This window comes from Triturus cristatus, chromosome 3_2 (genome assembly GCF_964204655.1).
Source record: "Triturus cristatus chromosome 3_2, aTriCri1.1, whole genome shotgun sequence".
NCBI classification, from domain to species: Eukaryota; Metazoa; Chordata; class Amphibia; order Caudata; family Salamandridae; genus Triturus; species Triturus cristatus.
The window spans coordinates 498,304,900-498,318,145 of record NC_140584.1 but is presented as its reverse complement, the minus strand read 5'-3'; the positions used below and the strand labels follow the sequence as shown (position 1 = coordinate 498,318,145).

At 44.2% G+C, this 13,246-nt stretch overlaps 1 protein-coding gene across 3 annotated transcripts in view; it reads right to left on the bottom strand.

Annotated features, from left to right (window-relative positions):
- AMPD3 (adenosine monophosphate deaminase 3) overlaps nucleotides 1–13,246 on the bottom strand; it is a 108,633-nt gene that overhangs the window by 33,622 nt on the left and 61,765 nt on the right. For all 3 annotated transcript variants that reach the window (XM_085648174.1, XM_085648173.1, XM_085648175.1), the window contains exons 10-11: nucleotides 12,910–13,036; nucleotides 6,783–6,946 (exon numbers count right to left, since the gene is read on the bottom strand). In XM_085648174.1, coding sequence (XP_085504300.1) covers nucleotides 6,783–6,946; nucleotides 12,910–13,036 — 291 coding nt within the window. The remainder of the gene's footprint in view (nucleotides 1–6,782; nucleotides 6,947–12,909; nucleotides 13,037–13,246) is intronic.

Below are 13,246 nucleotides of genomic sequence, written 5' to 3'. Positions count from 1 at the left end.
ATTTACTGTCTCACGGGACACCAGGGAATGCACAACACACACATGGATGTTACTTACTTTCTCTGTGACACCAGGGAATGCACAACACACACATGGATGTTATTTACTTTCTCTGTGACACCAGGGAATGCAGAACACACACATGGATGTTACTTACTGTCTCACAGGATGCCAGGGAATGGCAACAGACACATGGACATTACTTACTGATTCACGGGACACCAGAGAATGCAGAACACAGATATGGACATTATTTACTTTCTCAGTGACACCAGAGAATGCAGAACACATACATGGACATTATTTACTGTTTTCGATGAGTCATGCAGGATGACAAGACCTATGTTTACTGCCCCTTCCTTCCCAAGCACTGTCTCTGTGACAACAGGGAATGCATAAAACACACATGGATGTTCTTTACTGTCTCACGAGACACCATGGAATGCAGAACATGAATATGGACAATATTTACTGTCTCGGTAGCACCAGGGAATGCAGAAGACGCACATGGATGTTATTTTCTGTCTGTGTGACACCAGGTAATGCAGAACACACAAATGGAAGTGATTTACTGTCTCAGCAACACCGGAGAATGCAGAAAACACACATGGACATTGTTGGAAATGACCTTTTCTAGGAGGCTTTCCCTCGACCTTTTGCTTTTGTCCCTCCCGGTTTTCCTCTGATCTATGTGCTAGCCTTAGGACTTTGAGTGCTGTCGACACTGCCAATCAGTGCCAAAGCGCTGTGTTTGCCATTTACATACTGGCGATTGATGTATACATGATTGGCTGATTTGAGTTAGCTTTAAGTCCCTTGTCTAGGGGTAAGACATATACCTAGGGCTTGTAACTCATATGCTTCTCTGTGGGCCTACATGGAGTTAGCTCTTCCAACGTTTCACAGATTTGCCATGGAAGGGCCAGTGTGTGCAGGTTACTGTTACTCGGCTTGGCACTTAAAAAAGTACTTGCGAAGGTTCTGCATGTTTCTCGCTACATTGATGTACTTCCTGGGGCAGAGGAGGCTGTCAGGTAGAGGCAGGGCATATGCACGTGTGCGCCAAATGCACTAGTCGTGAATGGAACCGGATGGTGATTTCAGTACGGTAGTGTCTGCTTCTCGCATTCGATTGACATGAGAGATTTGTGGCAAAGGCTATTGAGCCTTATTTCCTATATGCAGAAGAGCGGCATGATAGTCTTTGATATTGATGAGTTAGTAATGGCAAATTCTCCCCAGTGCTGCAAGTGGATCCAACATTTCTAATGTGGAAATCCTACTTTGGGAAAGTGGGCATTTCAGTGCTCATGGCTGTGTGTGCCTCTCAGCCTGTCTCCAATACACATCTGGGTGCTGGGGGACAGATACATCTGGGCATTCCTGATAAGATAGCCATAAACTAGGGGCTCAAGGGAAACTGCAGACCTCTGACTCTGAGGGGCTTTCCTGGGATGGATAAGAGGGGTGGAATTGGCACCTGTATTCCAACAGGCAATGTCTTGGCCCCACTAAAGATATTGATCAAGTCTCCTGGGCTAGGGTGGCATACAGGACAAAATTTAGAGAGGCCCAATGCATTTCAAAGGTGGCCTTTTGAAACTGATTGCATCTTCAAAGGCCATGGTGGGTATAACTGCTGTGGCTCTGCCCGCAGGAGTTAGAGATGCTTGTGGGATTAGAACCATACTACACTGATTCGACACTGGGACATCGACAAGAGGAACTATTGGGACAGGAGGGAATGCAACTGGATTATCTGAAGACTTGTGGTGGCTTGGGGCTTGTCGTGCTCTAGGAAGAGGATTATCACTTGTTGGATTTTTCCTGGATGTTGCTGGGCTGCATCTAATTGCCAACGGTCGTGGCCCGGGTCCCTAGGCACTCTCCAAAGGCCGGTTGGCTAGCCTCCTGTTCACGAGATCCCAGGAACAGAAAGGATATCCCCATTTCCACGAGAATGTAAGGACCGTGCAGGGTGTGGCGGAAAAGGGTGGAAGTAATTGTCAGTTGGGACAAGGACTGTCCTGACGTATGCAGTAATTACACTGTGCCGAGGAGTGTGTTTATAACAATCAGCAGCCTACTTGAGGGTGCTGTACAAGAGGAGTTGGGGGAATGTGGGAAAGTTTGCTGAGTCTCGTACTTTGTAGTGTGTGGACTCTGAGGGGTGTTTGGGGAAGTTGCCGAGTCCACGGGACCTGAGCTGGAAGCATAGACTGTCTCCGAACATCCGGATTGTAGACCAACAGTGCCTGACTTTGCGGCCTCTGTCCTAGGTCACTGGCTTCCTCTACCCAGACCCACGCCACAAGGTACTCTGTTGTTCAGAATTCCGTGACTGGATCCGTGGGGTCTCGCTGTGCCTTGTGTGCACCCACGGCTGGCTGCCTGGAGCAACGGCAGCTTACTCCTCTTCCGGATAGAAAACCATTCTCCAAATCGGAAGCACACCAGCTTACGGTGTCACAGTCATTTGCCTATGGGGGGAATAGTGATCCTGCACTCGTGAAGGTGCCGCTGGGTGCCAGAGGGCCTCATCTGGAAAGACGAGAACACTTAACTGTTTCATTCTGCTTTTGGTGGGCCTGACAATCTAATCAAAGGGTTGCCAGTGGGTGTAACGTGTATAGTTGGCTGGTGTAGTTTGAATGGTTGAGGGTCTGGGTCATGAGGGCTAGTCAAAACCTGTGATTTCCTGACCATCGCAACTGTACGGCGTATGAGATATTGGAAATGTTGTGTTTTCTGCTAATGTGTTAACGGTAAAGTGGAGCACCTCTGAACAGCCTGCATATATGTTTTTGTTGCTTTTGATATGGAAGGGATTGCTTGGATCAGGAACGCCTGGGGAAGTAAGCACATGGGTTTATGTTGCTTATGAGGTGGAGGGGATAACAGGGCAAGTAAATACCTATCACTAGTGCATATATGTTAATGCCGTTCTCTGCTAATGGAAGAGTTCGACAATTTCATATAACTGTAAAGTATATATCCAATGTGTATGTCATTTTGATTTGAATGTGTGTAGTACAAAGACCAGTCTTTTATAAATACAGTCTGGAGTCTTTTTGTAGCGTACACAGTGTGTTGCTGGGGTGGAAGTTGTGACAATACTTTACATTTTGACCTTGAGGATAAGCCTGGCGGCTCTGTGCCAAGTTACCCAAGGGTGAGCACAGGTTATCAGACAAGTGTATCATACTCATCCTATTTAGGATAGTAGATTCTGTATGACTTTGATGCATCCCAGCCTGCCAGAAACCGCTGGGTCTAACAGACATTATTTACTGTCTTCTCTGATGGAGGAATGAGCAGGACATATAAGACCAATATTTACTCCCCCTTCCCTCTTGAGAATGCAGGGCACACGTGAACCTTATTTACTGTCTCAGTGACATCGGGGAATGCAAAAGACACAAATGGAAATTTTTACTGTCTAACCTGACACCGAGGGATGGGAAAAGCTGGGCACAAATGAAAAATATTTACTGTCTTCCCCTGGCTTTGTGGGGATGCTAGACATACACGTGTACATTATTTACTGTCTCACGGGACACTGGGGAGTGTAGAACCCCCTCCTTTCACAAGGATGTGCCTGAGCTTAAAGTTCTGGATTTGTGGGTCCCCCAGGGCTTAGGAGTTAAGTTTGACTTTGTTTACTGTATACCTCCCGCCTCTGGCATCCTTGGTAAAATCCTATGGTGTTCAAATAGTCTCCTACGTCGACGATACACAGATCATCCTGACGTGGGACGGGGATATCTCATCTTCCCAGGATGTTGTCAGTGTTCCAGTGGATGTACCAGAGCAATCTCCAATGTAATACAAGACAGAGATTCTGTTTTTTGGAGCACCACCACCAATGTGGGGAGATGAGATTTGGCTGAGTTGCCATTCTCCCTTACCATCGCCTTTGACAGTGGTCAGGAATTTAGGTGTAAAATTTGACAGTAACCTCTACTTGAAACTGCAAGTGGAGAGCGTGGTTGGGACATGTTTTGCCCTTCTGCGGATGGTGAGGACATTTTTGTTTGTTTTACCTACTATCTGCCAAAAGCTGGTGATCCATGCCATTATAACTTCACGGCTGGATGACGCCAATGTTCTTTACTGGGGTCTCCTGGATTAGCTCCTAAAGAGTCTCCAATTGGTACAGAATGCGGCAGCCCGGCTCCTGCTTAGGATTTCTAAGTATACTTCCATTCTAAGACTTGGTAGGGAACTGCACTGGCTGTCCATTAAGGCGAGAGTGCAGTTGAAAGGACTGATGTTAGCACACAGAGCATATTACGGACGTGGACTGAAATATCTTTGTAAGAGGCTCCTGCAATACCAGCCTTCGAGAGCTCTTCGCTACTCAGATGGTCCGTTGACAGTTGTGCTTAAAACTAAGTAGAGAAGATGGAGTGATTCCTCTTTGGCTGTGCTAGCAACGAGGGGATAGAACTCTCTGCCCAAGCATATTCGGTTGATTAAAGATGCAGGATCTTTCAACATAAGCTGAAAACGTGGCTTTTCAACTCAGCATTTCATGCTGTCTGATTTGTATTTGCTGCCACAGTCCTGTAGCGCCTGGACACTCCATTTGAGTAGCTGTGTGCTTTATAAATGTCGGTGATTGATTGATTGAGGATGATGTAGTGTACACATGAACGGTTTTTACTGTCTCTTCTGACACAGAGTGATGTGAAACACACATTGGCATTATTTACTGTCTCCCATGATACTGGGGATGCAGGTCACAAATGGACATGAGTCACTGTCTCAGCTGATACAAGGATAACGTGGATGTTATCTGCGTTCTACTCTACTACAAGATGCAGGATACACATGTGTATCCTAGAGGAGCGTGCAGAGCATGGATGTTCAATATTTGCTTTTTCCCTTGATAGAGGTAGATGCAGGGCACTCTAACTCTTTGACATGGTTTCATTTTATCAAAGGCACTTATGAATAGCATTTACTTTCTGCAGAAAGTACAGGACAGGTGTGGCCATTATTTACTGCCTCTTGCCTCACAGAGAAGTACAGGGCTCACACAGACCCTATTTGGATTCTCCCTTGTACATACCTTTATTTACTTCCGGGAAACGTGGATTATTTACTTCCGTCTGTAAAAGAGGACGCCGTGCTGACATGGAAACTGTTTATTTATATCTTCACATCTAAAAATATCATAACTTTTTTTCAGTCTGCGAGTCTAGTATGGAGGCATGTGCACAGACCTATAGATTTGCATTGACGGCTTTTCTTGAAAGTAATTGTAACAGACCTTTTTTGTGCAGTATTTTGAGGTTGTGGAGTTCAGGAAGGACAGATACAAGGCACAGGGTTAAGAGAAAGGGCTCAGCAGGGGGTGCAGACTTCTATTTATAAACCTCTTTGCTTTCTTGCTCTGCTCAATGCAAGTGATTTGCGGGTGTTGAAGGTGACTTGCAGATATGGGCTGGTGTGATAGGAGGAAAAGAGCCCAAGGCACCTTTAAAGTACTAGCACAACATTAAGCAATAGAAGACTTTTCATAGTACAACATAATAGTTGTATAGAGCGTGTATTGTTTCAGATCAAAGCTTAAACATCTCCAAGAAGCTCTGCGTGAGTCTCAGCAAATCTGGGCTGGTACATGACGCGTTGTTTCAAAACCCGATTCACAACAGGGTTTTATACAGTTTTATATGGCGTGAACTTGGCCAAAGACACCAAAGCACCTTACATGGGCACCCGCTGACATCACACAATATCAGAATTTTTTAGGCACAGGGAAATAAATTGATTTGCCCAGAGTCACAAAATCACAGTGATTCTAAGAAGCCATAATAGTTACCCTAATACCGTTTCAAGTTCTAATACTTGTTTTGTTCAATCGTTTCTGTCCCATTTTGTTTTATTTTTTTCACACCAAGTTTTTTAAACAAGTGTTTATTATCAGCGTAATAAATACTGACAAATCTCGTTATCTGATTATTTTATAACCAACATGTACATGATTCTGTTTAATAATCGGACAAATCTGTACAGTGCATTAGGCTTAACCAAACTGATTAAATACATTTCGGATAATGTTGCTTCTTTATGAATGCGCCCTCTTTCGAACAAAGTTAACGCACATTGATAATGCCAACCAAGGTTACACACTGGTGAATCCTTCCTTTAAAGAATTATTAGCCCACAGAAGAGAAAAGGGAAAACTTGACGTTGCTTCTCCTGGGTACACCACTGTTACCTCATGATTATGTAATCCTACATATAGTTTAACCAAGCTCTGGAGCATCTGAATAAAAGGAATCTGCGGTGTTCTAAATCAATTAAAAGAAATAAAAGAGGTCTAAAGATCATTAGGACCTGAATGATGTTGAGTTTGGAAAGTTCTACCTGAGTGTAGTATTGATTTTAACCCGAAGAACGGATGAGATCAGTCCAGTCAAATGGTAGGAATTGTTAATTTAGAAGATATCAATAATTGAAGAATGATTGGGTGTGTCTATTCACCCTATTGTTTTAAGATGGATAGCCTATTTGCCCTATGTCCCTCTACACAGAGGCCACTCAAGTGATGGAGAACCAAATGTAAATTGACTGCTTCTGCTGACTTCTCTGTGGGCCCCAACTAATTTTGGAACAAAATAGGCCATTTCAAATCTCCACTTCCTAAGTAATACTGCTGAGTTAACAATCAGGTTCACTGGAATGTGTGCAAAGCCGATTACATCCAACATGACATCTAATCTAAAATTAATCATACAGGAAGTGAACGACTGCTTGCGCCCTTGGTCACTTACGTTCTCAGGTTGTTGAGCACCATGATGTTGGCGTACATGTAGTATAGATAGTAACTGTAGGGCGGATTCTGCTCATGTGTCCACAGGTCAGGGTTTGGGCTCTTGTCAGAGAACATATGGTCGCTGTGCTTGGATTCGTCATCTACGCTGTCGAAGCCGGTCACCTGCAATGAAAGAGCACTGACTTTACTACAATCCCAAGTCAATAAAGAAAATGGCGGTGCATGAAAGAGTAGGGTTCGGGCCTGGCTCAGGATGAGTACAATCAATGGTTAACCATTAGTGTACAGGGACAGGCTGACTAGCTAAAACAGCCTACACAAGTAAGAGAGTTTGGCACAGAGTAGTCTAATGTAGGCTCATGGGGGTAGATGCATGTCAGACTCTCAGGATAACCATTGACTATTCAACTGACTGCAATTTACATCAATATGGAGTACCCAGAAATGTGGCATGAATCTTGCACCTTTGGATCTACGTGGGTCTCCCCTGGTCAAGTAGGGCTGGGGAAGAGTCAGTCATATATCAGGCTTTCAAGATGAGAGACAATGTGAACATCAGGTCTATCATTTGTTAATACAGTTTCAGATCCGGTTTTAATCTGGCTCTTTAGGAAGATGAAGGGGGAAAGGAATCTCACCACTTTGAGGCCCAAACAACAGTGGGAACAGCTCATCTTAAGAGAAAATCTCTGCAGAACAAAGACATATTGAGTGCCATCGAATGGCAACAGGCAGCGAAAAAACAGCGAAAAAACAGTAATAACCAGAGGGGGGAAGAACTGCTGAAAACTAGAAGCAGCTGGAAGTTGAGCATCTCCAGAGATTCCCCCCTTGCAGACTCAGAGCCTTAGCTAAGCTACAAGCGAGTGCTATTGAAAGAGAGGCTGGCACAAGTGCAGGCCAGCGTGAAGTGCCAATGCATACTTCAAACTGCAACGACTATGTTCACACAGTCACCTGAAGGGGCATCGCTTAAGACTTGATAGGGGTAGCAAACCCTACCACTATGCTGTTACTTGTAAACCCGTTGGGTTACTTTATAAGCTCTGCAATTTGTTGGGTCTGACAAATGTTTATATTTTGTGCTAATTTAGATGTTTCTACTTTTGAAAAATGTGTGGTTGTGCCGGTTATCAAATTAAAATTAACATACTACATCCCAAAATATTTAGCAATTTATTCTTTAAAAATGGTTATGTGATGCCACTTTACGTGGCATTACTTTTACATGCTATGTGACTTCGATGAAATGACTCCACAGATCAAGTGAAATAAAGAATAGAAACCAGCTCTGTTTATAACTGCAGTTTGTTGGAATGGTCATTAAAATGGACAATTACATTATTATTTAATATTTTATATTTGAATTGGAATCTCAGTATGAAACGGAATTACCAGATACATTTTGGAGACGTTCAAAGAAGTCACCAGAACTCGCACCACATGTAAAATAACCCGAGGCTGAAAGAAATATTAACCTGGGGAGGAGGGGTGGGGGGGGTGGGGGGCGTGACGTAGAGGGGCATCGGCAATTGGATGAAAAGATTTCTAGAAGCCGAGTTAAGAACGGGTCAAACTCAGCTGCTCCTGCGCAATGTCACAATAGGTAGCACTAATTATGTGAGAAAGCAACAGCAATTAAAGAGGCAGCCGTAGCAGCGGGAGAAAGGGGATGGAAACGCTGAAGTACCTACTCTGGCATGGGGCAGTGTGGGAAAACAAAGCAGGAAGCCGGAATCACAAACTGCTCTGCACACAAGCCACTCCCCGTTCAATGACTGCGGGCCAGCTTATGAATAACAAAAACAAAGCAAACACAGCCCATCCCATCGAATTATTCACATTTACGGCATGGGAAATCCAGAAAAAGTGCTGTGAACAGACTTTTATAGTTCTCTTATAATATAAACAGTACTGAGTTGACCTGGCGCTCGCATCCACAGGACGGCAGATCTAAGTGCCTGGGGCTGGCAATAAAGTAGCCATGTTTGGTACTTTTAAGCACGACCCTTACTATGACTTTGAAGCAGCTGCGCTGCTGGAAGGCCCTATGAAGGATTAGCTTATCGTACAAGATGTTATGTGGCAGCAGGCTTGCATCACTCAGTGCATTTGGGGACAAGCCTTCTGTGTTCCCGCTTGTTACCACCAAAATGCTGGAAACCATTTTCAATCATAAATCTAAAGGGCAGGCACAAGTACTAGGTTACTTGGTATAGAAAAGAATCTGGGATCTGTCTGAAATCTTGGATTCAGTGAAAATATCTTCTAATCAATAGGAGGCTCCCTCGGCTCTTCTACAGCTGATCTGCAGGAAGGATGGGGCAAATGCAGATGACAAGTACAGTCGAATCAGATATTGGATTTTTGTTGTCCGCTTCACCTTCGAAACGGACACATTGGCCATTGAGAGGGACTTTGGATGGACAAGGGGAAGTTAAAGCAGTATCAGCTGAAAAGGATCTAATGTGACAGCGGCAGCTGCTGCCAATCCGACTTGGGGTGGACAGCACGGGTAAAAAAATAACAACAACAAAAAATACACTTACCTGTCACTGCCAGACGCCCCATCTTCTGCTCTCTCAGATCCATGTCACTACAATCCCCCGGAGCACAGGCTCCTAGACTCCCTATGCAATCCCAGCGCTTCTCTCATGCAATTACTCCCAGCATGAGATAAGCGCTGGGATTGGGCGGAGCAGGCCAATTTAACACTACAGAAGGGACTGGGAGCCTGTGCCCCTGAGCACTGGTGAAATTTCCCAGGAGCAGCCTGGAGATATCAAAGTGCGCATGTCAGTTTGTCTGGCCGTGGACGGCCGGCCAAAACAACATGCGCACTTTCAGTGCCTAAAACCACTCCTCCCCCTGCTGCTGTAGCCGAGACATAAAATGAAAATAACATTGTTTTATTGTCATTTTATTTTTCTTCTGTCTGCAGCATTTCACCAATGGGGCAACTCTCCTCTGCCATAGCGGAGGAGACGCCCCTGAAATATGATCGCACTCAAATATACCACAGCTTTCAATCAGTAGCATTGTGTACAGCCTTGGGGCAAGGGATTCCCTGATGGCTGACTCCTACTGGCAGCCATGCTTAATGTTGACAAGGCACTTTGGATGACTGTAGTGACACCCAGAATGCCGTGCAAGCTATCAAAGTGGAAAGAGTCTGACTACTAAGGATCTCTTCTCTGGAATGCCTCTCTTCAAAGCTGATGGCTGGCCTCTTTCATCAAGCCTTCATTCAGCCTCTCCACTGCCTTCTTTTTAGTTCTTCTTGTCTATTCGTGGGCCTTGATTAACCTCCCTGCTTTGTTTTCTTGCTTTGGTTGGCCCGAACGCACCTCAGTATTGTGTGTAATTCTTAATATACCGCAAATCATGAAATCACTCTTATTCTGATAAACGATTTCAGCAACTTTCAGGAGACCTTTTCAAGGGCTGGAATGTTGAGTTCTATCTGGAGCACATTTTGGACGAAACCTTTTAAGAAAACACACTTTTCCTTCTCCAATTGTGCTTGTTTTGTTCAGTCTGTTCCAAGTGTTGTTACTGAAATCTCAATGGGACAGAAGGGATTATGGCTGGCCTGAAAATTGGCTGCTAGAGAAGAGGCAAATCACACCTCTTCGGCTCTTTTCACCTCAGGTGCAAGCAGGAACCATAAGAAGTAAATAACTTCCTTTCAGCAATCCCAGTGAGCCATCGATTGGACCTCTGTTGCAGCCTGACAAACAACACAAACTCTAGTCGATGACTTTAGGTTTCCCTTGTTTTAGGTGTGCCACTGAACTATGCAGCTGGGCATGGTAGAATTAAAGATATAGTCATTCCAATGAACTTGAGCTAGAAGTGTCCAGCCCTGAGATGCATCTTTCAGATGATGTTGCTATGCAAGGCAGGTGGCAAGATGCCATCTGACCACCAGGCTCCTATCTTAGACAGAAGTAAACTTGATGAGCATCTAAGGACATCACTGAGAGGAGTCCTGTGACTTTGACGACCGACTGTAAGACCATCAGAGTGTGTTTCTGGGCCACGAAGAGCATGTTGAAGTGAGGATTCATGCCCCATCTGTAAAAAATCGAGGCTACTGAACCCCCAAAGATCTGCCTGTTCGAGTGGGTTGCCATATGTCCTTATGTTAAGATTAAAGCAACCCATTAGCAGACTCCTTTATCTGTAATTCCTAACCTGCTTATGGAGGACTAAAATGATGCCTAATGTGTCTTGGAAATGGATGAATGCAATTCCAGTTTTGATGGCAGCCTTTAAAGGACCCGTCTCTTTATCTTTATGACTAACAGCATACATTGCTTGAAATGGGTTCAATGTCATATGCCAAATGTTCATCCCTCAGTATAACGCCCTTCTCTTTCAGCAGTGGAACCAACATAACTTTGCCAATGCATCTAAACCTTCACCCTCCAGACACTCTGGTACGATAATCTGTGAGCAGGCACAGTTTGCCAGGGCACACACCCTACAACAATTGGATGAATTGGAATCTGCAAGTTCTGTAGTTATTATTATTATTATTTCTGCATTTGTAGAGCGCCTGGTAACACCCACTGGTGTGTACCCGCGCTATTAAGAAATTCTGCAAACTTCAGGAATTAGTGCCTCCCAGTTCATGTACTACTTCTTATTCTTGGATGAACAGCCAGGTTTTTAGTTTTTTTCAAAAAAGTTTCTCTGACGGTTCCTCCCTATGGGTCAAAGGAAGGGAGATCCAGCTTTTTGCTGCTAAGTATCCGAAGGAGCGTGCTCCCATTCGTGCCTTCCTGATCCTTGGGACTTTCACCAAATGTGTCCCGGTGGATCTCAGTTGTCTTCCTGTTTCGTAAGGAATCATAAGATCATTGAGGTACAATGGACACCTGCCCTGCAAGATTCGATGCCCAATGCACAGTGCCTTAAATGTGATTCGTTTCTGGATAGGTAACCAATGTAATGTCTTTAGTGCATTCTTTGAGGATGCTTTCCTTGGCAGATTCAAAACCAGACGGGCTGCTCCGTTCTGAACAGATTGTAGCTTTTGGAGTACTTTTTTGTTGGCACCCAGATACAGCAGGTTTCCATAATCTAGTCTAGATGTAACGAGTGCATGGGTCAGGGTTTTTCTTGCCGCCAGAGGTATGATGTCTAGGGTCTTCCTTAATATTCTGAGGATTCTGAAACATCTACCTGCAACCCTCTTGATTTGGGTCTCAAAGGATAATCTATGGTCTATCCATATCCCCAAGTTCTTCACCTCCGTCCTTGGGGTGGGGATCTGACCTAAGCTCGCTGGCCACCAAGCCGATGACCAGATAGATGGGGTGTTTCCGACTATCAGTATTTCCGTCTTACTGCCGTTAAGCCTCAGGCAATTATCAGTCATCCACCTGGCTACGTCTTTAAGGCATTCCGCAAAGCTAGTGCAGATTTTTGAGTTAAGGTGACCACAGGCTGTGTGTCATCTGCGTATCACACTATTGTGACACCGTGTTTCTCCACTATTTCGGCCAAGGGGGCGACGTATTGATTAAACAGCGGTGGGCTCATTGTGGCACTCCTTGTGCTAACTTGATGTGTTTGGAGGTGTGTGTGGCTTGTGACACCTGAAAGCTGCGACCATGAAGGTAAGAAGCCATCCAGTTCAGGGCAGCCCCGTCTACACACCCCCACAATCTATTACAATTGTGTCTCTTTCACCTCCAGGTTATCAGTCTCTCTACACAACCAAAAAACACATAAGTAGTTAATTGGCTGGTGTGACAATGTTAATAAGTAACTAACTCAGCTCAGTCCAACAGCTTCTTGTCATTAAACAATACACACTACTCAGAACTAAATTGTGATCTCACACAAATATCAGGATTGCTCCGTTGAATCTTGGCAAACATTTCAGAAGATGAAATAAATAACATAGACATTGACTGATAAATTGGCAATGGTGATTAAAAAGGGAAATGTCAAAATATATTTCTTGGAAACCATGATTACGGTTGGATGTCTGGGAGACGGACCCGTGTTAGATTGCACAGCATTAAGTGGAGGCTCTTTCCGGTTGAAGTTTGGTGATAGAGGCATAGAAAGGTTCAAACATCAGCTCGTATCTGAGATCCAGGAGCACTTACGTATTTCAAGAACAGATTAAGCTCCTTGTGGTCCTTGGGGTTGATCGAAGCCTCGAACAGCGGCTGAAATATGTTCTCCAACATCTTCCCAAAGCTAGGCAAAATCTTTTTTGAGCTAAATATATCACTGAAAAAAAGCAAAAAGAAACAACTTAGGTTAATTTTCATATCTCAGACAGCATGTTTTTATGTAGACAGCATTTATAGGCAGTTCCTTTTTTAAACTTTTTTCCATTGCTTGTAGTTCTGTTATTCAAAAGAAACCATTTCCATAAATAGACAAAATGAACTGAGTTACGTTTTAAGTGCTATTAACTGCCCTATTTCACTCTAACTC